The sequence below is a fragment of the Leucoraja erinacea genome, chromosome 22 (genome assembly GCF_028641065.1).
Source record: "Leucoraja erinacea ecotype New England chromosome 22, Leri_hhj_1, whole genome shotgun sequence".
Classification (NCBI taxonomy): domain Eukaryota; kingdom Metazoa; phylum Chordata; class Chondrichthyes; order Rajiformes; family Rajidae; genus Leucoraja; species Leucoraja erinaceus.
Genome location: NC_073398.1, coordinates 36,080,268 through 36,104,754, shown reverse-complemented (window position 1 = coordinate 36,104,754; position 24,487 = coordinate 36,080,268). Strand labels below are relative to the sequence as shown.

General features: G+C 49.1%; 1 protein-coding gene across 5 annotated transcripts in view; it reads left to right on the top strand.

Moving 5' to 3' along the window:
• The window catches only part of frmd4a (FERM domain containing 4A), a 197,877-nt gene that overhangs the window by 31,090 nt on the left and 142,300 nt on the right, over nucleotides 1-24,487 (top strand). The window contains exon 1 of one of the 5 annotated variants that reach the window (XM_055653486.1): nucleotides 3,499-3,641. The exons of 2 other annotated variants lie outside the window; for them this stretch is intronic. In XM_055653486.1, the coding sequence (XP_055509461.1) occupies nucleotides 3,609-3,641 (33 nt within the window). In that variant the 5' untranslated portion in view covers nucleotides 3,499-3,608. Of the gene's footprint in view, nucleotides 1-3,498; nucleotides 3,642-23,031; nucleotides 23,162-24,487 lie in introns of those variants that run through there. 2 more of the 5 variants (XM_055653485.1, XM_055653483.1) reach the window with 2 other exon arrangements.

Here is a 24,487-nt window from a genome sequence, read left to right as displayed (position 1 = left end):
GAAACGTCACCTATCCATGTTCTCCATAGATGCTGCTGCACCCGCTGAGTTACTCCAGCACTCTGTGAAACATCACCTATCCATGTTCTCCACAGATGCTGCCTGACCCGCTGAGTTACTCCAGCACTCTGTGTCTACCTCCTTCATAACTATAATCATATTTTATTAGCCAAGTATGTTTTGCAACACACGAGGAATTTGATTTGCCCTCCAGTGATACAATTAAAAAGCAACAAGACACACAAAACACATTTTAACATAAACATCCACCACAGTGACTCCTCCACATTCCTCACTACGATGGAAGGTGAAAAACAGTTCAATCTCTTCCCCTCTTTGTCCTCCCGTGGCCGAGCCTTCCGTTGACGGGACGATCTTGACACAGAGTCAAGTTCCCGTGTCGGGGGATCTCAGCTCCCCCACGCTGGGCGATCGGACACCAGGTCGGGGCTGGTCGAACCTCCTGCGGCTCGGAGCTTCCCCACATCAGTCTCTATCTGAGACTGCCAACTCCTCGATGGTGAAATCCGTAGGGCGTGATTGGAGCGTCGATCCCAGACAAGGGATCGCAGGCTCTGATGGTAAATCCATGCCCTGCGGTGGGGCTCAAAGTCAGTCCGGAGCGAGGCCGCCAGCTCCACGATGTTAGGCCGCTGAGCGACTGGAGATACGATCGCATCTCCGGCAGGGTAAGAGATTGAAGAAAAGTTCCCCCTCCCCACATAAAACAAACCAGAGAACATTAACGCAAACTGTTAAAACACACTAAATATAACAAAGAAATGGTGAGAAGACGGACAGACTGTTGGCGAGGCTGCCATCGCTGTCAGCACCCCCTGGTGGAACTATATATATATTCATGAGCGAGATGAGAGAGTGGCCAGGGTGGTGCGGGTCTCTGATGATGCTGGCTGCCTTTTTGCGGCAGTGACTCCTGTAGATCCCTTCGATGGTGGGGAGGTCAGTACTGTGTGATGGACCGGGCAGTGTCCACTACTCTCTGGCCACTCCATCATTCCTGGGCGTTCGAGTTGCTGACCTGAGCCGTGACGTTATGGTGATGCAGAATGATGGGTCGGCACGCTGGTGCAGCGGGTAGAGCTGCTGCCTCACAGCGCCAGAGACCCGGGTACGATCCCGACTACGGGCGCTGTCTGTACGGAGTTTGCAGGTTCTCCCCGTGACCTGTGTGGGTTTTCTCCGGGCGCTCCGGTTTCCTCCCACACTCCAAAAACGTGCGGGTTTGTAGGTTAATTGGCTTTGGTGTAAATGTACATTGTGTCTAATGTGTGTGTGGATCGCTGGTCGGCTGGGAATCTACCTCCTCCGGCAGCTCGTTCCATTCACCCACCACCATCTGTGTGGAAACGTTACCCCTCGGGCTCCTATTAAATCTTTTCCCCTTCACCTTGAACCCATGTCCTCTGGTCCTCGCTTCCCCTACTCTGGGTTAGAGACAATACATCTTGTCTCTGTGCATCTGTACATGATAAGGGAATAACGTTTAGTGCAAGGTAAAACCAGCAAAGTCCGACCAAGGATAGTCCGAGGGTCACCAATGAGGTGGACAAAAATACGGGAGAAACTCAGCGGGTGCAGCAGTATGTATGGAGCGAAGGAAATAGGCAACGTTTCGGACCGAAACCCTTCTCCAATGAGGTAGATAGTAGTTCAGGACCGCTCTCTAGTTGTGGTAGGATGGTTCAGTTGCCTGATAACAGCCGGGAAGAAACTGTCCCTGAATCTGGAGGTGTGTGTGCGTTGGTTTTCACACTTCTGTACCTCTTGCCCGATGGGAGAGGGGAGAAGAGGGAGTGGCCGGGGGTGAGACTGGTCCTTGATGATGCTGCTGGCCTTGCCGAGGCAGCGTGAGGTGTAGATGGAGTCAATGGAAGGGAGGTTGGTTTGTGTGTGTGTGCGATGGTCTGGGCTGCGTCCACAATTCTCTGCGATTTCTCGCGGGTCTTGGATGGAGCTGGTCCCAAACCGTTCTGTGATGCGTCCCGATAAAGGGGAGATAGTGAGGGGGAGACATGTCTGATCTTGCCCCCTTCCCCAGAGACACCATCTGCCACCATTTGGCATACACGTATCTCTGGCTCCTGGCTCTGGGACTGGTTAATGCCGAGACAGACACAGAGTGCTGGAGTAACTCAGCGGGTCAGGCTGCATCTGTGGGGAACATGGATAGGTGACGTTTCACAGAGTGCTGGAGTAACTCAGCGGGTGCAGCAGCATCTATGGAGCTAAGGAAATAGGCAACGTTTCGGGTCGAAACGTTGCCTATTTCCAGAAGGGTTTCGGCCCGAAATGTTGCCTATTTCCTTCGCTCCATAGATGCTGCTGCACCATAACTCAGCGGGTCAGGCAGCATCTTCCGAGAACGGGATAGGAAACGTTTGCCTAGTGCCAGAAGAGTTCGGCCCGCGGGTTGCCTAGCATCTGTGGCTCCATGGATATGACGTTTCACAGAGTGCTGGAGTAACTCAGCGGGTCAGGCAGCATCTGTGGAGAACATTGATAGGTGACGTTTCGGGTTGGGTCCTTTCATCAGTTTGAAAAAGGCCCTTCCATAAGCTAGGGTACTGTCCGATTCACCTCTACCCCATTGTGGACAGTGGACTTTGTCTGTGGAACTGATGCGCTACAATGCTGAGAACTATATTCTGCACTCTGTATCTTCCCCTTTGCTATACCTGTTGGACTGGAGTTTGACTTCTGAATTCCTGGCTGGAAAGGGAGCAGAGGGGATTTACGAGGATGTTGCTGGGACTAGAGGGTGTGAGCTACAGGGAGAGGTTGAGCAGGCTGGGTCTCTATTCCATGGAGCGCAGGAGGATGAGGGGTTAGCGGGGGATAAAGGCAGGAGAATGGGGCTGAGAGAGAAAGATAGATCAGCCATGATTGAATGGGGTAGGTGGGCCGAATGGCCTAATTATGCTCCTATCACATAAACGAAATTATGAGGGGTGATCTTAGAGCGGTGTCTGTCTCCCCCTCCCTCTCTCCCCTTCCCTCCCTCTCTCCCTCCCTCCCTCTCTTTCTCTCTCTCCCTCCCTCCCTCCTGCTAGCGAGAGGCAGCATAATCGCAGCTCTACACAGCGGCCTGTAGATTGACAGAATCTGCACCCGACCGACCGAGGAACATCACAGTGGATGTGAGCCCCTGGATGTACAGAATACTGGTGGAGAGAGGGAGAGAGACAGAGAGAGGGAGGTAGAGAGAGACAGGGAGAGACAGAGAGGGAGAGACAGAGAGGGAGAGACAGACAGGGAGAGGAACAAAGGGAGAGACAGAGAGAGAGACAAAGAGAGGGGGAGAGACAGAGAGAGAGACAGAGATAGACAGACTGAAACAGAGAGGGAGGGAGACAGAGGAACAAAGGGAGAGAGACAGAGAGAGAGACAAAGAGAGAGGGAGAGGGGAGCGAGAGAGACAGGTCGAGAGAAACAGAGAGAGGGAGAGCAGACAAAGAGAGGGGAGAGGGGAGAGAGAGAGAGAGAGAGGGGGGGAGAGGTAGAGGGGCTGCCGGTCACTCCGGCCATGGACTGCACTGTCCCCCCCTCACCCCCCTCATCATCCCACTGTTGAACCCACACACATCGCCATGGAGGGGCTGCTCTCTCCAATGAGAACAAAGGTAAGAGATTAGCGGAGAGGGAGAGAGGGGACCTGTTTAACCCCGTGTGGGGAGAGGGGGAGGGGAGGGGAGGGAGAGAGAGAGTGGCGATGGCTCGCTCTGTATGGGAAGGGGGCTGGTGTACACGAGGTCTCGGTGATGTGTGTGTGTGGCTGTATTGCGTTGAGCAGATTGTACAGACAGCCATGTTTACTCATTCATCCTCCCCTCGACACCATGGTGAAGCCGACAGGGGCCGGTTACTGGGGGGGGGGGGGGGGGGGGAGAGGGGGAGACCTGGTCACCAGTGTGTTGGTGGGGGGGGGGGGGGGGGGTTGGTGTTGAGAGATTGAAAGGGATCTGTCAGGAATGTGGTGATAACAGACTTGCTCTGTTTTTACGTTGGGTGAGAGAGGGGGGAGAGAGGGAGGGATGGATGGATGGAGAGAGGGAGAGAGAGAGACTCTGTGCGGTGTAGTGTGTGTGTGCGTGTGTGTTGTGGGGGTGACGAAGGTTCTCTCTCAGGCAGAGGGAGCCGGGAGCTGCCAGATTCACCCCATCATTGGTTTGATGTCAATGTCCGGTGGGAGTGGTGGTGGGGGGGAATGTTTGACCCTGTATTTGTTGTCAGTTTACTGCACAGAGAGGGTGGGGGGGCACTGATGGGGGGGGCAGTCACTGATGGAGGGGGCGGTGCAGTCAGGAGATTTGTTGGTTTGTGATGAAAAAAAAGACACAGAGTGCTGGAGTAACTCAGCGGGTCAGGCAGCATCTGTGGAGAACATGGATAGGTGACGTTTCACAGAGTGCTGGAGTAACTCAGCGGGTTACTCAGAGTGGAGCGGCTGGGCTTGTACACTCTGGAGTTTAGAAGGATGAGAGGATATCTTATTGAAGCATGTAAGATCATTAAGGGTTTGGACACGCTAGAGGCAGGAAACATGTTCCCGATGTTGGGGGAGTCCAGAACCAGGGGCCACACAGTTTAAGAATAAGGTATAAGCAATTTAGAACGGTGACGAGGAAACACTTTTTCACACAAGAGAGAGGTGAGTCTGTGGAATTCTCTGCCTCAGAGGGCGGTGGAGGCCGGTTCTCTGGATGCTTTCAAGAGAGAGCTAGATAGGGCTCTTAAAGATAGCGGAGTCAGGGGAGAAGGCAGGAACGGGGCACTGATTGGGGATGATCAGCCATGATTACGCGGTGCTGGCTCGAAGGGCCGAATGGCCTCTACTCCTACACCTATTGTCTATTGAATATGGGGAGCTGTTCCTCCAGTTTGCGCTGGGCCCCACTCTGACAGTGGACGGAGAGGTCAGAGTAGGAATGGGAAGGGGAGGTTGCAATGGTCAGTAGCAGGGAGATCCAGCGGGTTTGGCCGCGGACTGACCATTCAAACGGTTGTCCAGTTTGCCCTTGGGTCAGACTCGGGCTGGACATCAGAACCTCCTGACCATGGTCCTTGCTCTCTGGCTCCATCTATGGCCGCTGCTGGAATTGCAAACCCGGACAAGGGTAGTCTGAACTAAAACCTTTGGTGGACAAAAATGCTGGAGGAACTCAGCGGGTGAGGCAGCATCTATGGGACAAGGAAATAGGCGACGTTTCATAGATGCTTTCCAGGTCTCGTACCCCGTTCCTGCTTTCTCCCCATATCCCCTGACTCCGCTATCTTTAAGAGCGGAAGGGTGTCGACCCGAAACGTTGCCTATTTCCTTAGCTCCATAGATGCTGCCTGACCCGCTGAGTTACTCCAGCACTCTGTGAAACGTCACCTATCCATGTTCTCCACAGATGCTGCCTGACCCGCTGAGTTATGGTGCAGCAGCATCTATGGAGCGAAGGAAATAGGCAACGTTTCGGGCTGAAACCCTTCTGGAAATAGGCAACGTTTCGGGCCGAAACCCGGAAGGGTTTCGACCCGAAACGTTGCCTATTTCCTTAGCTCCATAGATGCTGCTGCACCCACTGAGTTACTCCAGCACTCTGTGAAACGTCACCTATCCATGTACGACTCTTCTGGTTCTGATTAGAGGCTAAAGAGGGAGTAGAGAGGAATTGTGAATGATCCCAGGAATGAGTGGGTTAACATATGATGAGCCGTTTGTCGGCACTGGGCCTGTACTCGCTGGAGTTTAGAAGAATGAGGGGGGACCTCATTGAAACTTACTGAATAGTGAAAGGCCTGGATAGAGTGGATGTGGAGAGGATGTTTCCACTAGTGGGAGAGTCTAGGACCAGAGGGCACAGCCTCAGAATTAAAGGATGTTCCTTTAGGAAGGAGATGAGGAGGAATTTCTTTAGCCAGAGGGTGGTGAATCTGTGGAATTCATTGCCACAGACGGCTGTGGAGGCCACAAGTCAGTGGATATTTTTAAGGCAGAGATAGACAGATTCTTAATTAGTGCGGGTGTCAGGGGTTATGGGGAGAAGGCAGGAGAATGGGGTTAGGAGGGAGAGATAGATAGAAACATAGAAACATAGAAATTAGGTGCAGGAGTAGGCCATTCGGCCCTTCGAGCCTGCACCGCCATTCAATATGATCATGGCTGATCATCCAACTCAATATCCCGTACCTGCCTTCTCTCCATACCCCCTGATCCCCTTAGCCACGAGGGCCACATCTAACTCCCTCTTAAATATAGCCAATGAACTGGCCTCAACTACCCTCTGTGGCAGAGAGTTCCAGAGATTCGCCACTCTCTGTGTGAAAAAAGTTCTTCTCATCTCGGTTTTAAAGGATTTCCCCCTTATCCTTAAACTGTGACCCCTTGTCCTGGACTTCCCTAACATCGGGAGCAATCTTCCTGTATCTAGCCTGTCCAACCCCTTAAGAATTTTGTAAGTTTCTATAAGATCAGCCATGAATGAATGGTGGAGTAGACTTGTTGGGCCGAATGGCCCAATTCTGCTCCTATCCCTTATGAACGGGGAGATGCAGCGAGACCTGGGTGTCATGGTACACCAGTCATTGAAAGTAGGCATGCAGGTGCAGCAGGCAGTGAAGAAAGTGAATGGTATGTTAGCTTTCATAGCAAGAGGATTTGAGTATAGGAGCAGGGAGGTTCTACTGCAGTTGTATAGGGTCTTGGTGAGACCACACCTGGATATTGCGTGCAGTTTTGGTCTCCAAATCTGAGGAAGGACATTATTGCCATAGAGGGAGTGCAGAGAAGGTTCACCAGACTGATTCCTGGGATGTCAGGACTGTCTTATGAAGAAAGACTGGATAGACTTGGTTTATACTCTCTAGAGTTTAGGAGATTGAGAGGGGATCTTATAGAAACTTACAAAATTCTTAAGGGGTTGGACAGGCTAGATGCAGGAAGATTGTTTCCGATGTTGGGGAAGTCCAGGACAAGGGGTCACAGCTTAAGGATAAGGGGGAAATCCTTTAAAACCGAGATGAGGAGAACTTTTTTCACACAGAGAGTGGTGAATCTCTGGAACTCTCTGCCACAGAGGGTAGTTGAGGCCAGTTCATTGGCTATATTTCAGAGGGAGTTAGATGTGGCCCTTGTGGCTAAGGGGATCAGAGGGTATGGAGAGAAGGCAGGTACAGGATACTGAGTTGGATGATCAGCCATGATCATATTGAATGGCGGTGCAGGCTCGAAGGGCCGAATGGTCTACTCCTGCACCTAATTTCTATGTTTCTATGAAGGCAGCGAAAAATGATTTAAAAAATCTATGCTGGTCAAATCTGAATGTGTGAAAAATGCCAAACATTTTCATTCTGTGAGTTGTTCCCAGCGGCAGGAACACATTTAACGCGATTCAAAAAAACTAATTTTTTGTCACATCATATATTCCTATCTTGCTTTTTTAATCTTATACATATTAATAAAATAATTATGTTAATTCATAGGTTGAGTGACATTAAATAATTAGTTCTGACTGAGTCAGATTTTAGTTTAAGAAAGAACTGCAGATGCTGGAAAAATCTGAAGGTGGACAAAAATGCCGGAGGAACTCAGCGGGTGAGGCAGCATCTATGGAGCGAAGGAATAGGCGACGTTTCGGGTCGAGACCCGGAAGGGTCTCGACCCGAAACGTCGCCTATTCCTTCGCTCCATAGATACTTTCTGGGTCTCGACCAAGCCAATTAACCTACAAACCTGCACTTGTGTGGGAGGAAACCAGAGCGCCCGGAGAAAACCCACTCGGACATGGGCAGAATGTGCAAACTCCGTACAGACAGCACACGTGGTCAGGATCAAACCCGGGTGCCTGTTCTAAAATGCAGTTTTCACCCTCCACGCTGTCCACAGTTAATAGTCTTCTGTTCAACGTGACTTTTGGCAGGTGAGACTAGCATTGAGCTGTACAGCACGGAAACAGGCCCTTCAGCCCACCTTGTCCATACTGGGCTAGTCCCATTTGCCTGCATTTGGCCCAAATCCCTGTAAAACCTTTCCATGAACAAGGCACATAAACAGGACACAGGGTGATGGAGGAACTCAGCGGAAACCATGGATAGGTGACGTTTTGGGTTTCTGGCTGAAGAAGGCTCAACTATCCATGTTCTCCACAGATGCTGCTGCACCCGCTGAGTTACTCCAGCACTCTGTGAAACGTCACCTATCCGTGTTCTCCACAGATGCTGCTGCACCCGCTGAGTTACTCCAGCACTCGGTGTCCTTTTAACCTGCCGTGAGGTTTGGTGCATTGTGGGGTTCAGCATAATAATAATAATCAGTATGTCTAACAATAATAATTATAACATCCCAGATACGCCTTCAGGTCGATGATTGGTGGGGTCGCTCGTGACTTTGTGGTGAACTGTGTGTGTGTAGAAACTTACAAAATTCTTAAGGGGTTGGACAGGCTAGATGCAGGAAGATTGTTCCCGATGTTGGGGAAGTCCAGGACAAGGGGTCACAGCTTAAGGATAAGGGGGAAATCCTTTAAAACCGAGATGAGAAGAACATTTTCCACACAGAGAGTGGTGAATCTCTGGAATTCTCTGCCGCAGAAGGTAGTTGAGGCCAGTTCATTGGCTGTATTTAAGAGGGAGTTAGATGTGGCCCTTGTGGCTAAAGGGATCAGGGGGTATGGAGAGAAGGCAGGTACGGGATACTGAGTTGGATGATCAGCCATGATCATATTGAATGGCGGTGCAGGCTCGAAGGGCCGAATGGCCTACTCCTGCACCTAATTTCTATGTTTCTATGTTTCTATATGTGTGTGTGTATATGTATGTGTGTGTATATGTGTGTGCGTGTGTGTGTGTGTGTATATGTATGTGTGTGTGTATATATGTGTGTGTGTGTGTGTGTGTGTATATATATATATGTGTGTGTGTGTGTATATGTGTGTGTGTGTGTGTGTGTATATATATGTGTGTGTGTGTATATGTGTGTGTGTGTGTGTGTGTGTGTGTGTGTGTGTGTGTGTGTGTGTGTGTGTGTGTGTGTGTGTGTGTGTGTGTGTGTGTGTATATATGTGTGTGTGTGTGTGTGTGTGTGTGTGTGTGTGTGTATATGTGTGTGTGTTTGTGTGTGTGTGTGTATGTGTGTGTGTGTATATGTGTGTGTGTATGTGTGTGTGTATATGTATGTGTGTGTGTGTGTGTGTGTGTGTGTGTGTGTGTGTGTGTGTGTGTGTGTGTGTGTGTATATATGTATATGTGTATGTGTGTGTGTGTGCGTGTGTGCACAGTCAGAAATGATCCCAGCAATGAGTGGGTTAACCTATGATGAGCGTTTGTCGGCACTGGGCCTGTACTCGCTGGAGTTTCGAGGGATGAGGGGGAACCTCATTGAAACGTACAGAATAGTGAAAGGCCTGGATAGAGTGGATGTGGAGAGGATGTTTCCACTAGTGGGAGAGTCTAGGACCAGAGGGCACAGCCTCAGAATTAAAGGACGTTCCTTTAGGAAGGAGATGAGGAGGAATTTCTTTAGTCAGAGGGTGGTGAATCTGTGGAATTCTTTGCCACAGACGGCTGTGGAGGCCACAAGTCAGCAGATATTTTTAAGGCAGAGATAGATAGATTCTTGATTAGTACGGGTGTCAGGGGTTATGGGGAGGAGCCAGGAGAATGGGGTTTGGAGGGAGAGATAGATCAGGCATGATTGCATGGGGTAGTAGAGTTGACGGGCCGAATGGCCTAAATCTGCTCCTATCTCTTATGAAACGTGGTACCCTGACCCTGTGACACAGTGAGTTGATGCGGGTGAACCTTTGACCTTGAGCAAGCTGTAATTGAGGCTTGCCTTGTGGCCGAGCGCTAGTGATCCCGTGATGATACCTGATCTACACCCACCCTGCCCCTTGTTTGTGCTCCAATCTCAACACCATTCTGCTGGCACGGTGGTGCAGCGGGTAGAGCTGCTGCCTCTCAGCGCCAGAGACCCGGGTTCCATCGTGACTACGGGCGCTGCCTGTGTGTTGGTACGCCCGTGCCGACCAGCGACCCCCGCACGCTACCACCATCTTACACCCACCGCGGACAATTTACAATTCTACCGAGAGGCCAAATAATCTACAGACCCCGCACGTCTTTGGAGTGTGGGAGGAAACCGGAGCACCCGGAGAAAACCCACGCAGGTCACGGGGAGAACGTGCAAACTCCGTACAGACAGCGCCCGTAGTCGGGATGGAACCCGGGTCTCTGGCGCTGTGAGGCAGCAGCTCTACCCGCTGCGCCACCGTGACGCCCTCAGATGTCAAATAAGTTATTCCTCAGACTTAGTCGGAAGTTTAATGAAATGACACCTTTACCTCTCCAACTGTTAGAACAATTTGTTCTACTGGTATACGGTGGAACGGACTTAACGGTGAACAGGGACTTAAATTGTTGAAACTCTCTGCAGCCCAGATTATGTTTATTTTTCTTTTTTTCCCTTCTATTTTTTCTATATATATTTTAATTAGAAGCAAGCACATACCACAATAAAACCATTCCATGTATATCAGTCGAACATCAATAACATTATCAGTTGTGCATTGTCTCTGCTTCTAGTTTTTTTTAATAGAAAGAGAGCAAGAGAGAAAGGGAAAAAAAGCCTGATAAGGAAGAATGGAATAATTTACTAATAATACATTATTGGAGATAGGTTCTTAAATTATAAAGTTTAACTTTTCATCTAATCCTGAGTTCAAACTTCAGTTAGGTTCCCGTTTGTTTTTCTTTCTTTTTTTTAAATTTAATTTTAATTTTTATTAGAAGTACGGTAAATTACAATACTACACAACACATATATCTTAATACATTTTTTGTACCCCTTCATTTTTTTTTTTGAGCTTTAAGAAAAAGATAGAAGTAAAGAAAGTAAAGAAAGTGCGCAAGAGTCGTGAAGTGCAAGAGTGTTGGGAAAAGAAAGCCCCTTAGAAAAGAAGTTAGAGAAGGAAGTAAAGTGGGATAGTAGACCCTAGAAAAGGAAGAAAAAGAAAATAGGAACAATCGCTCTATTATAACATTAAACTCCGCAGAAAGGGGACTACCAACCCACAGAGAGTGGTGAATCTCTGGAACTCTCTGCCACAGAGGGTAGTTGAGGGGCCCACAGTTTAAGGATAAGGGGTTCTTTTGGACCTATATTTTTAAGAGTGGGATCTCTGGTTAGATGTGGCCCAGTTTGTGGCTGTAAAGGGGATCAGGGGGGTATGGAGAGAAGGCAGGTACAGGATACTGAGTTGGATGATCAGACATGATCATATTGAATGGCGAATGGTGCAGGCTCGAAGGGCCGAATGGCCTACTCCTGCACCTAATTTCTATGTTTCTAAGTCTGTTTTTGTTGTTTTACCCCCCGTTACCAGGTCCTGATACCATTTATTTATTTATTTATTTTTAAAAATTACTATTGAACCTCATACTTGTAATAGGTCCAGAAACATAGACCACGTCTTTTGGAATTGGTCTGCTGTACCTGCTAAGAGGAATCTCATCTCTTCCAGATGTAATGTTTCAAATATATTTGATATCCACATTTTTATATCCACCGTTTGTTTTTCTTCTTTAGTTTCGGGGGCTTTTGTGTTTTTAGTTTTTCTACATATAAGTTATCTTTTATACACTTAAGTATATTTACATAGAGACCGGGAGGTCTATATTCAATGTATATGTTGACACCGGACTCATATTTAGTTTATCCCTGCCATTAATGTCACCCTGATCCCTATGTCAGATTCAGATTCAGATTCAGATTCAACTTTAATTGTCATTGTCAGTGTACAGTACAGAGACAACGAAATGCATTTAGCATCTCCCTGGAAGAGCGACATAGCACATGATTTGAATAAATATTTACATTAGCATATATATACAGACATGTTTTTCCTGTGGGAGGAGTGTCCGGGGGGGGGGGGGGGTGGTGATTGGCAGTCACCGAGGTACGTTGTTGAGTAGAGTGACAGCCGCCGGGAAGAAGCTGTTCCTGGACCTGCTGGTCCGGCAACGGAGAGACCTGTAGCGCCTCCCGGATGGTAGGAGGGTAAACAGTCCATGGTTGGGGTGAGAGCAGTCCTTGGCGATGCTGAGCGCCCTCCGCAGACAGCGCTTGCTTTGGACAGACTCAATGGAGGGGAGCGTGGAACCGGTGATGCGTTGGGCAATTTTCACCCCCCTCTGCAATGCCTTCCGGTCGGAGACAGAGCAGTTGCCATACCATACTGTGATACAGTTGGTAAGGATGCTCTCGATGGTGCAGCGGCAGAAGTTCACCAGGATCTGAGGAGACAGATGGACCTTCTTCAGTCTCCTCAGGAAGAAGAGACGCTGATGAGCCTTCTTGATCAGAGTAGAGGTATTGTGGGTCCAAGAGAGGTCATCGGAGATGTTGACTCCCAGGAACCTGAAGCTAGAAACACGTTCCACCTCCGTCCCGTTAATGTGGATGGGGGTGTGCGTGCCGCCTCTGGACTTCCTGAAGTCTACAGTGAGCTCCTTGGTCTTGGAGTTGGAGTATCAATATCACTGCTACATTTATCATTATTTCTTTGTTGTTTTGTTTTTGCTTTTGAAAAAAACGAATAAAAAGATTTTAAAAGAAAGAAAAAGGCAGCTTTAAGTGATTGCCCAGGATGTGGGTTTTTAGTGGCAAGGATGGTATCTCTTGCCCATTCCCGATTACCCTCGAGTTTAGTATATTGTCACATCTACAGTGAGAAGCTTTTGTTGTGTGCTAACCATCCTCTCACCAACTAGGGAGCAGTTCTGGCCTCCCATCCACCTCATTAGTTGTTTCTGCAGTTGTACAGGGCCCTAGTGAGACCACACCTGGAGTATTGTGTGCAGTTTTGGTCCCCTAATTTGAGGAAGGACATTCTTGCTATTGAGGGAGTGCAGCGTAGGTTTACAAGGTTAATTCCCGGGATGGCGGGACTGTCATATGCTGAGAGAATGGAGCGGCTGGGCTTGTACACTCTTGAGTTTAGAAGGATGAGAGGAGATCTCATTGAAACATATAAGATTATTAAGGGTTTGGACACGCTAGAGGCAGGAAACATGTTCCCGATGTTGGGGGAGTCCAGAACCAGGGGCCACAGTTTAAGAATAAGGGATAAGCCATTTAGAACGGGGACGAGGAAACACTTTTTCACACAGAGAGTTGTGAGTCTGTGGAATTCTCTGCCTGAGAGGGCGGTGGAGGCCGGTTCTCTGGATGCTTTCAAGAGAGAGCTAGATAGAGCTCTTAAAAATAGCGGAGTCAGGGGATATGGGGAGACGGCAGGAATGGGGTACTGATTGGGGATGATCAGCCATGATCACATTGAATGGCGGTGCTGGCTCGAAGGGCCGAAGGGCCTACTCCTGCACCTATTGTCTATTGTATATTACAGACAATCGGACTATCTTTAATCTGACTAAACCTTATTCCCTTTGGAGTGTGTAGAAACAGAGAAACATAGAGAAAATAGGTGCAGGAGTAGGCCATTCGGCCCTTCGAGCCTGCACCGCCATTCAATATGATCATGGCTCAGTATCCTGTACCTGCCTTCTCTCCATACCCCCCTGATCCCTTTAGCCACAAGGGCCGCATCTAACGCCCTCTTAAATATAGTTAATGAACTGTGGCCTCGACTACCTTCTGTGGCAGAGAATTCCACAGATTCACCACTCTCTGTGTGAAAAATGATTTTCTCATTTCAGTCCTAAAAGATTTCCCCCTTATCCTTAAACTGTGACCCCTTGTCCTGGACTTCCCCAACATCGGGAGCAATCTCCCTGCATCTTGCCTGTCCAACCCCTTAAGAATTTTGTAAGTTTCTATAAGATCCCCCCTCAATCTTCTAAATTCTAGTGAGTACAAGCCGAGTCTATCCAGTCTTTCTTCATATGAAAGTCCTGACATCCCAGGAATCAGTCTGGTGAACCTTCTCTGTACTCCCTCTGTGGCAAGAATGTCTTTCTTCAGATTAGGAGACCAAAACTGTACGTGATACTCCAGGTGTGGTCTCACCAAGACCCTGTACAACTGCAGTAGAACCTCCCTGCTCCTATACTCAAATCATTTTGCTACGAATGAGAGAGATGTGGAACAAATGAATGTATGCAGATATGCAGAAAGTAATGATGATGAGGGAGAGAAGCGTTGCCTTTGTGTTGTGACTTTGTGCCCTTCATAACTCTTGGGCAACATGGGCAATTATTGTGACTTGTTTGAACTCGTGTCCTTTGCCAGGGGCTGAGGATTAAATCTGGAGCATTCCGGAATTTCCTTTTCCTGGCCTGAAGGAAATGTTTTCAACGTAAATTAATTTACCGTGGAATAGAAACATCGTTGAGTGTCACCGCAGTGTGTGATCTTTGCAAGGTGTAAGTTGTTGACAAAATGTTTAGCTGAAGGAAAACTGAGCCAAGGGTCCTTCAAAGACAGACGCAGAGTGCTGGAGTAACCCAGCGGGTCAGGCAGCATCTGTGGAGAACATGGATAGGTGACGTTTCACAGAGTGCTGGAGTAACTCAGCGGGTGCAGCAGCATCTATGGAGCTAAGGAAATAGGCAACGTTTCGGGTCGAAACCCTTTCGGGTTTCGGCCCGAAACGTTGTCTATTTCCAGAAGGGTTTCGGCCCGAAACGTTGCCTATTTCCTTCGCTCCATAGATGCTGCTGCACCATAACTCAGTGGGTCAGGCAGCATCTGTGGAGAACATGGATAGGTGACGTTTCACAGAGTGCTGGAGTAACTCAGCGGGTCAGGCAGCATCTGCGGAGAACATGGATAGGTGACGTTTCACAGAGTGCTGGAGTAACTCAGTGGGTCAGGCAGCATCTGTGGAGAACATGGATAGGTGACGTTTCACAGTGCTGGAGCATCTGTGGAGACAGAAGGAATGGGTGACGTTTCGGGTCGAGACCCCACTTCAGACTGATGTCGGGGGAGAGGGCGGTACGTAGATAAGCAAGTGTGAGGTGTGAGAACAGGGCAATGGGGATGGAGATCAACAAAAATATAGACTAGATCATTGTTAGTTTGGGGAAGATGACAACAAAGCAGAGATAGAATGTAGTCAGAGATAGACAATAGACAATAGGTGCAGGAGGAGAGGCCATTCGGCCCTTCGAGCCAGCACCGCCATACACTGTGATCATGGCTGATCATCCCCAATCAGTACCCCGTTCCTGCTTTCTCCCCATATCCCCTGATTCCGTTAGCCCTAAGAGCAAAATCTAACTCTCTCTTGAAAACATCCAGTGAATTGGCCTCCACTGCCTTCTGTGGCAGAGAATTCCACAGATTCACAACTCTCTGGGCGAAAAAAATTTTCTTCATCTCAGTCCTAAATGACCGACCCCTTATTCTTAAACTATGACCCCTGGTTCTGGACTCCCCCAACATTTTTCCTGCATCTAGCCTGTCCAATCCCGTAAGAATTGTATATGTTTCTATAAGATGTCGCAGATGGCCCATGTGACTTTGTTACTTCTTGCTAATTTTAATGAAAGTTGTCGTTCTGGTCTAGTTTATTGTCCCGTGTACTGAGGTACAGTGAAAAGCTTTTGTTGCGCGCTAACCAGTCAGCGGAAAGACAACACATGATTACAATCGAGCTGTCCACAGTGTACAGATACATGATAAAGGGAATAACGTTTAGCGCAAGGTAAAGTCCGATTAAAGATAGTGCGACGGTCTCCAATGAGGTTTAGCTAAGTTTAATTTAGAGATACAGCGCGGAAACAGGCCCTTCGGCCCAACGGGTCCGTGCCGACCAGCGATCCCCGCACACTAACACTATCCTACACACACACTGGGGACAATTTACATTTACACCGAGCCAATTCACCTACAAACCTGCACGTCTTTGGAGTGTGGGAGGAAACGGAAGATCTCGGAGAAAACCCGCGCAGGTCACGGGGAGAACGTGCAAACTCCGTACAGACAGCACCCGATGGCCGGGATCGAACCGGGGTCTCTGGCGCCGTGAGGCGGCTGCTCCGCCCGCTGCGTTGCCAGGAGCCAGCGTGAGATTGATCCACGGGAGGTTTGGGAAGCTCGTGCTTTTGCGAGCGCTTAGATCCTCAACTCCAGTTCTACAGATGGATCCTGACTGTGATGTATTGAAGTCAATTGAAGAGGAGAGTGCTTCACCGCCTGGCGGGCTTGTTATTAATCGAGACAGTGGCCTTTGTAGATTTAATTCATTAAACTTCGACTGGGTTATTTGTCAGGATTACTCGTTGCTGCTTCAGTGTTTCGCTTTCTGGATTTCCTCTCTGAACATCCAGCATCTACGGGTTGTGATTTAATATCTAATTACCCAGGTGTGTGCTCGGCGCTAATTGGAGCAAAGGTCCCATATTTATTTTAATTCCCTCTCGTTAACAGTTAGCATGAAATTAAATACTGAAATCAGAATGCTGCCTCGTCTGATCCAAGCGGATAGGTGGGGGAATTTTGGCTTTAGTTCCTGTGGTTGAGATTTTAGAAGCGTTTGGAGAATGTTTGTTAACAGTGAGAGAACAGGTCGGCTGGGCTTGTATTCAGTGGAGGTAAGCAAAAGGAAATAGGCAACGTTTCGGGTCGAAACCCGGAAGGGTTTCGGCCCGAAACGTTGCCTATTTCCAGAAGGATTTCGGCCCGAAACGTTGCCTATTTCCAGAAGGATTTCGGCCTAAAACGTTGCCTATTTCCAGAAGGATTTCGGCCCGAAACGTTGCCTATTTCCAGAAGGATTTCGGCCTAAAACGTTGCCTATTTCCAGAAGGATTTCGGCCCGAAACGTTGCCTATTTCCAGAAGGATTTCGGCCTAAAACGTTGCCTATTTCCAGAAGGATTTCGGCCCAAAACGTTGCCTATTTCCAGAAGGGTTTCGGCCCGAAACGTTGCCTATTTCCAGAAGGGTTTCGGCCTGAAACGTTGCCTATTTCCAGAAGGGTTTCGGCCCGAAACGTTGCCTATTTCCTTCTAGGTTTCGGCCCGAAACGTATTCACTGGAGGTAGATAAAAGTGCTGGAGAAACTCAGCGGGTGCAGCAGCATCTATGGAGCAAAGGAAATAGGAAACTTTTCGAGCCGAAACCCTTCTTCAGACTTCTTTTGTATTCACTGGAGTTTAGAAGGATGAGAGGGTATCTTATTGAAACATATACAATAATTAAAGGATTGGACAGGCCAGATGCAGGGAAAATGTTCTCCATGTTGGGGGAGTCCAGAAACAGTTTAAGAATAAGGGGTTGACCATTTCGGACTGAGATCTCGATAGGGCTCTTAAAGATGGTGGAGTCAGGGGATATGGGAAGAAGGCAGGAACAGAGTACTGAATGGGGATGATCAGCAATGATCACATAGAATGGCGGTGCTGGCTCGAAGGGCCGAATGGCCTCCTCCTGCACTATTGTCTATTGTCTATTGAGATGAGGAAAAACCTTTTCACCCAGAGAGTTGTGAATCTGTGGAATTCTCTGCCACAGAAGGCAGTGGAGGCCGATTCACTGGATGTTTTCAAGAGAGAGTTAGATTTAGCTCTTGGGGCTAACGGAATCAAGGGATATGGGGAGAAGGCAGGAACGGGGTACTGATTGTGGATGATTAGCCATGATCATATTGAGTGGCGGTGCTGGATCGAAGGGCCGAATGGCCTCCTCCTGCACCTATTTTCTATGTTTCTCTCGGAGGCCATGACCTCAGTTGGTTTGGCAAAATGGATAGTCCAGAATGTCTCTGGAACGAAGGGCGCTGAAATATCGTTGATGAACCCGTATATATGTTGGCATGTAGGCATGACATTCTCAATCGCATCAGGAAATGAAATGAACGGGGGAAAAACGCACGGGTTTAAAATGTATTAACACATCTGGGGGATGTTGTATTCAGGAGGTGTAAAGATTTAACTGGTTTGAAGATATCATTCAAGTCTAGGAAGCCGTGATTGCCTTTCATTGTCAGTATGTACTTAGGGCCGGGCGCTTGGAGCTGAATAAAGGTGAACCTGTTTAGCCTGGGTGGTTTATGCTGCCTCAGCAACTTTTTTCTGGAAATATTACATTTACTAGATTAGCGAGTCTTTTTTATCCCCCAAAATCAAATCCGCCTTCAAATCCCATTCAGAGGCGATTTCTCCGAATGCTGTTTATTTGTCGAAATAATTACTAGCAAGGGAGATTTATTCATATATACAGGCAGCGGGCAGCTCAGCTTAGAGTGATACATCGTGGAAACAAACCCTTCAGCCCGACTTGCCTACACCGACCAACATGCCCCAGCTACACTAGTCCCACCTGCCTATGTGTTGGGCCCATATCCATCCAAACCTGTCCTATCCATGTACCTGTCTAACTGTTTCTTAAACATTGGGATAGTCCCAGCCTCAACTACCTCCTCCAGCAGCTCGTTCCATACACCCACCCCCTTCTATAGGAAAAAGTTACCCCTTAGATTCCTATGAAATTTGTCCACCTGCACTTTGAGCGTATGTCCTCTGGTCCTCGATTCCCCTACTCTGGGCAAGAGACTCTCTGTGTCTACCCGATCTATTCCTCTCATGATTTTGTCACACCTCTATAAGATCACCCCTCATCCTCCTGCGCTCCAAGGAATAGAGACCCAGCCTGCTCAACCTCTCCCTGTAGCTCACACCCTCTAGTCCTGGCAACATCCTCGTAAATCTTCTCTGAACCCTTTCCAGCTTGAGGACATCTTTCCTATAACACGGTGCCCAGTACTGAACACAAGACCCTCAATGTGGCCTCACCAACGTCTTGTACAGCTGCAACATGACCTCCCAACACTGCTGTAGTATCCCCTTATCTTCCCCTCACCCAGAGCTTTGTCACACAATCTCCACCACTCTTCTCCAAGTTAAAGGTACTCCGCATTTCATAAGTCCTAGGAGCAGCATTAGGCCATTCGGCCCATCAAGTCTACTCCACCATTCAATCATGGCTGATCTATCTCTCCCTCTCAACCCCATTCTCCTTCCTTCTCCCCGTAACCCCCGACACCCGCACTAAACAAGAATCTGTCTATCTCCGCCTTAAATATATCCACTGACTTGTGGCCTCCACAGCCGTCTGTGGCAAAGAATTCCACAGATTCACCACCCTCTGGCTAAAGAAATTCCTCCTCATCTCCTTCCTAAATGACTGTCGAATTTTGAGGCTGTGCCCTCTGGTCCTAGACTCTCCTCATCCACTCTATCCAGGCCGTTCACTATTAGTGTTATTCCTACTCTGGGTATGAGACTGTGTGTGTCTACCACATCTATTCCTCCCATGATCGTGTACACCTCCATACGCCTTTTGTTTTGCTGAATAAAATGGGATTTGCGTAAACGGGTGGTTGATGGCCAGTAGAGAGGGAGTGGGCCCAAGGGCCAGTTTCCGTGCTATTTGACCCCGTGACCTTTGCGGCCTTTCACAACCATAATGGTTGGTTGCAGTATAATGTGGATAAATGTGAGGTTATCCATTTTGGTGGCAAAAACAGGAAAGCAGACTATTATCTAAATGGTGGCCGACTGGGAAAGGGGGAGATGCAGCGAGACCTGGGTGTCATGGTACACCAGTCATTGAAGGTAGGCATGCAGGTGCAGCAGGCAGTGAAGAAAGCGAATGGTATGTTAGCTTTCATTGCAGAAGGATTTGAGTATAGGAGCAGGGAGGTTCTACTGCAGTTGAACAGGGTCTTGGTGAGACCACACCTGGAGTATTGCGTACAGTTTTGGTCTCCTAATCTGAGGAAGGACATTATTGCCATAGAGGGAGTGCAGAGACGGTTCACCAGACTGATTCCTGGGATGTCACGACTGTCTTATGAAGAAAGACTGGATAGACTCGGTTTATACTCTCTAGAATTTAGGAGATTGAGAGGGGATCTTATAGAAACTTACAAAATTCTTAGGGGGTTGGACAGGCTAGATGCAGGAAGATTGTTCCCGATGTTAGGGAAGTCCAGGACAAGGGGTCATAGCTTAAGGATAAGGGGGAAATCCTTTAAAACCGAGATGAGAAGAACTTTTTTCACACAGAGGGTGGTTGAGGCCAGTTCATTGTCTATATTTAAGAGGGAGTTAGATGTGACCCTTGTGGCTAAGGGGATCAGGGGGTATGGAGAGAAGGCAGGTACGGGATATTGAGTTGGATGATCAGCCATGATCATATTGAATGGCAGTGCAGGCTCGAAGGGCCGAATGGCCTCTACTCCTGCACCTAATGTCTATGTTTTTTTCTATAATCATGTTTTGTTGGCCAAGTATGTTTTGCAACACACGAGGAATTTTATTTGCCGTACAGTCACACCAATAAAAAGCAACAGGACACACAAAACACATTTTAACATAAACATCCACCACAGTGACTCCTCCACATTCCCCACTGTGATGGAAGGCCAAAAAAAGTTCAATCAAGTCCCCTCTTTGTCCTCCCGTGGTCTGGGGCCTCGACCCTTCCGTTGACGGGACGATCTTGGCCCTCCTGCATCGGGGGGGGGGGGTGGGATTCTCAGCCCCCCGCGCCGGGCGATACCCCCGCGATTCGAACGCCGTGCGGTTTTGGAGCCCCCGACTCTGGTCTCCCGCGCGCCTCTTGATGTTAAAGTCCGCAATTTGGCACCGTGTTTTTGGGCAACTTGGCAGTACGGTGGCGCAGCGCGTAGAGCTGCTGCCTCACAGCGCCAGAGACCCGGGTTCCATCCTGACTACGGGCGCTGTCTGTACGGAGTTTGCACGTTCTCCCCGTGACCCGCGTGGGTTTTCTCCGGGTGCTCCGGTTTCCTCCCACACTCCAAAGACGTGCAGGTTTGTAGGCTAATTGGCTTTGGGAATGAATGTAAACTGTTACTAGTGTGTGTAGGATAGTGTTAGTGTGCGGGGATCGCTGGTCGGCACGGACTCGGTGGGCCGAAGGGCCTGTTTCCGTGTTGAATCTAAAACTAAATTTTGCATATCCGTTGACGGGAGCAACTGTCGTTGCTCCCGTCAACGGATATGCAAAATTTAGTTTTAGATTCAACTGTTGCTGTTCCACTTTAGCCTTTTGTGAACAAGTGTCGCAGTCTTTGACCCTTAATGGACATGCCTGGCTCAGTATAGTTTAGTTTAGTTTAGTTCATTGTCATGTCTTATTGCTTGGCCTTTGGATTCATCTGTGGAAACGGTTCAAACTCTAGAACCAGAGTTAATAATTGAAGTTAGAGAGTCATAAAGTTTAGTTTAGTTTAGAGGTACAGCGCGGAAACAGGCCCTTCGGCCCCTCGAGTCTGCACCGACCAGTGATCCCCGCACACTAACACTATCCTACACACAGTGGGGACCATCTACAATGACACCAAAGCCAATTCATCTACAAACCCGCACGTCTGTGGAGTGTGGGAGGAAACCGGAGCGCCCGGAGAAAACCCACGGGGAGAACGTGCAAACTCCGTACAGACAGCGCCCGTAGTCAGGATGGAACCCGGGTCTCTAGCGCTGTGAGGCAGCAGCTCTACCCACATTTCCTTCAATGTTTGAGTTCTCTCTGGAGATGATAGACAATGTTTACACCCACAACACTCACTCCCTCCCCCACTTGCCTGGACCCCATCGACACACTTTTCTCCCTTTTCCTTCCACACCCATTCCCTCATCCAGCCTCACAATTCAAACTCCTTCAGCCTTGTCCCACACCTTTAGTCTTTTCATCTGATCTTTGCTCCAACCATCTACCTATCTGCCTCCCCCCCCCCACCCTCTCCCCCACTCCTGTCTCCACCCATCACTCACCTGGCATTATTCTGCCTCCACCTCTCTCCCCCTTAGTTGAGGCCCAGTTCATTGGATATATCTAAGAGGGAGTTAGATGTGGCCCTTGTGGCTAAAGGGATCAGGGGGTATGGAGAGAAGGCAGGTACAGGATACTGAGTTGGATGATCAGCCATGGTCATATTGAATGGCGAATGGTGCAGGCTCGAAGGGCCGAATGGCCTCTACTCCTTCACCTATTTTCTATGTTTCTATGTTTCTTCAGCCAGAGGGTGGCGAATCTGCGGAATTTATTGCCACAGAAGGCTGTTGGGGCCAAGTCCGTGGATATTTTTAAGGCAGCGATAGATAGATATTCTGTGAAACGTCACCTATCCATGTTCTCCACAGATGCTGCCTGACCCGCTGAGTTATGGTGCAGCAGCATCTGTGGAGCAAAGGAAATAGGCAACGTTTCGGGGCCGAAATCCTTCTGGAAATAGGCAACGTTTCGGGCCGAAACCCTTCCGGGTTTCGGCCTGAAACGTTCCCTATTTCCTTAACTCCACAGATGCTGCCTGACCCGCTGAGTTACTCCAGCACTCTGTGAAACGTCACCTATCCATGTCTCTCCACAGATGCTGCCTGACCCGCTGAGTTACTCCAGCACTCTGTGAAACGTCACCTATCCATGTTCTCCACAGATGCTGCCTGACCCGCTGAGTTACTCCAGCACTCTGTGTCCTTTTGAGTGAACCAGCACCTGCAGTTCCAAGCTTCTATCGAATGTTCCATGCGTGACTAATACACTGTGGTTCTGGCAACAAAATATAGCGTTCTTCTAAAATTCCCCAGGACTGTTATAGATGTCACTTGTAATATATTTGGCCGGTTCTCTTGGATATAGTGGTGGCATTTTCTAGCTGTGGTGGCCTTTTGTAGCCTGGGACCCAGAGAGGGGAAGTTGACAATTGACACAATGGGCCATTGATCGACCAGTCGTACAAATACTCGGGGACTTGTAGTGGTGGAAGGCCTTGGAAGCGAGAGGCTTGAGCCCGTACAAAGCACTGCAGTGTGGCTGGCCCTCTATAAAAGGTCGAGGGGGGAAGTGGAGAGAGTTCACATCGTGCTGGCCTGCAGAGATTGAGTCAGTCCTGGCCACTGTTGATCTCTGTGTGTGTGTGTGTGTGCGCCTTGGGGGCGTGAAGCTGCCTCGGTTGCGTGTCTGGACCGTACACTTCTCCCTGTAGAGTGTGGACAAACGGGCGAGCAATCGATGGAGCTGTAACTGTGGACGAGGGCTGGCTGGACGTTAGTGGACCAGGGGGTTCGGACAGGACGCGCCTGGAACTCGCCCATTGATCACGATGACTTTGGCGGCAAAGCTGGAAGACTTGGAAGTGCGGATGGAGCATCTGCTGATGGATGTGTTTGTGAGTAGCGCCACTCCCTTGCTCCTCGCCTTGTGTTAACAACTAGACTGAGGGTCGCCAGCGCTGAGTCTACAAGGGTTGGCTGGAGAGTCGCGGCACGGTGGTGCAGCGGGTAGAGCTGCTGTCCCACAGCGCCAGAGACCCGGGTTCCATCCTGACCACGGGTGCTGTCTGTACGGAGTTTGCACGTTCTCCCCTTGACCTTCACACAGAGAGTGGTGAATCTCTGGAACTCTCTGCCGCAGAGGGTAGTTCGAGGCCACAGTTCATTGGCTATATTTAAGAGGGAGTTAGATGTGGCCCTTGTGGCTAAAGGGATCAGGGGGTATGGAGAGAAGGCAGGTACGGGATACTGAGTTGGATGATCAGCCATGATCATATTGAATGGCGGTGCAGGCTCGAAGGGCCGAATGGGCCTACTCCTGCACCTAATTTCTATGTTTCTATGACCTGCGTGGGTTTTCTCCGGGTGCTCCGGTTTCCTCCCACGCTCCAAAGACGGGCAGGTTTGTAGGTTAATTGGCTTTGGTGTAAATGTAAATTGTCCCCTAGTGTGTGTAGGATAGTGTTAGTGTGCGGGGATCGCTGGTCGGCACGGACTCGTTGGGCCGAAGGGCCTGTTTCTGCACTGACCTACACACACTAGGGACAATTTACAATCTTTACCAAGCCAATTAACCTACAAACCTGCACTTGTGTGGGAGGAAACCGGAGCGCCCGGAGAAAACCCACTCGGACACGGGCAGAACGTGCAAACTCCGTACAGACAGCACACGTGGTCAGGATGGAACCCGGGTGCCTGTTCTAAAATGCAGTTTTCATCCTCCACGCTGTCCACAGTTAATAGTCTTCTGTTCAACGTGACTTTTGGCAGGTGAGACTAGCATTGAGCTGTACAGCACGGAAACAGGCCCTTCAGCCCACCTTGTCCATACTGGGCTAGTCCCATTTGCCTGCATTTGGCCCAAATCCCTCTGAAACCTCTCCATGAACAAGGCACATAAACAGGACACAGGGTGATGGAGGAACTCAGCGGAAACCATGGATAGGTGACGTTTTGGGTTTCAGGCTGAAGAAGGCTCACCTATCCATGTTCTCCACAGATGCTGCCTGACCCGCTGAGTTACTCCAGCACTCTGTGAAACGTCACCTATCCATGTTCTCCACAGATGCTGCCTGACCCGCTGAGTTACTCCAGCACTCTGTGAAACGTCATCTATCCATGTTCTCCACAGATGCTGCCTGACCCTCTGAGTTACTCCAGCATTTTGTATCTATCTTCGGTTTAAACCAGCATCTGCAGTTCCTTCCTCCACAGAGCAGATA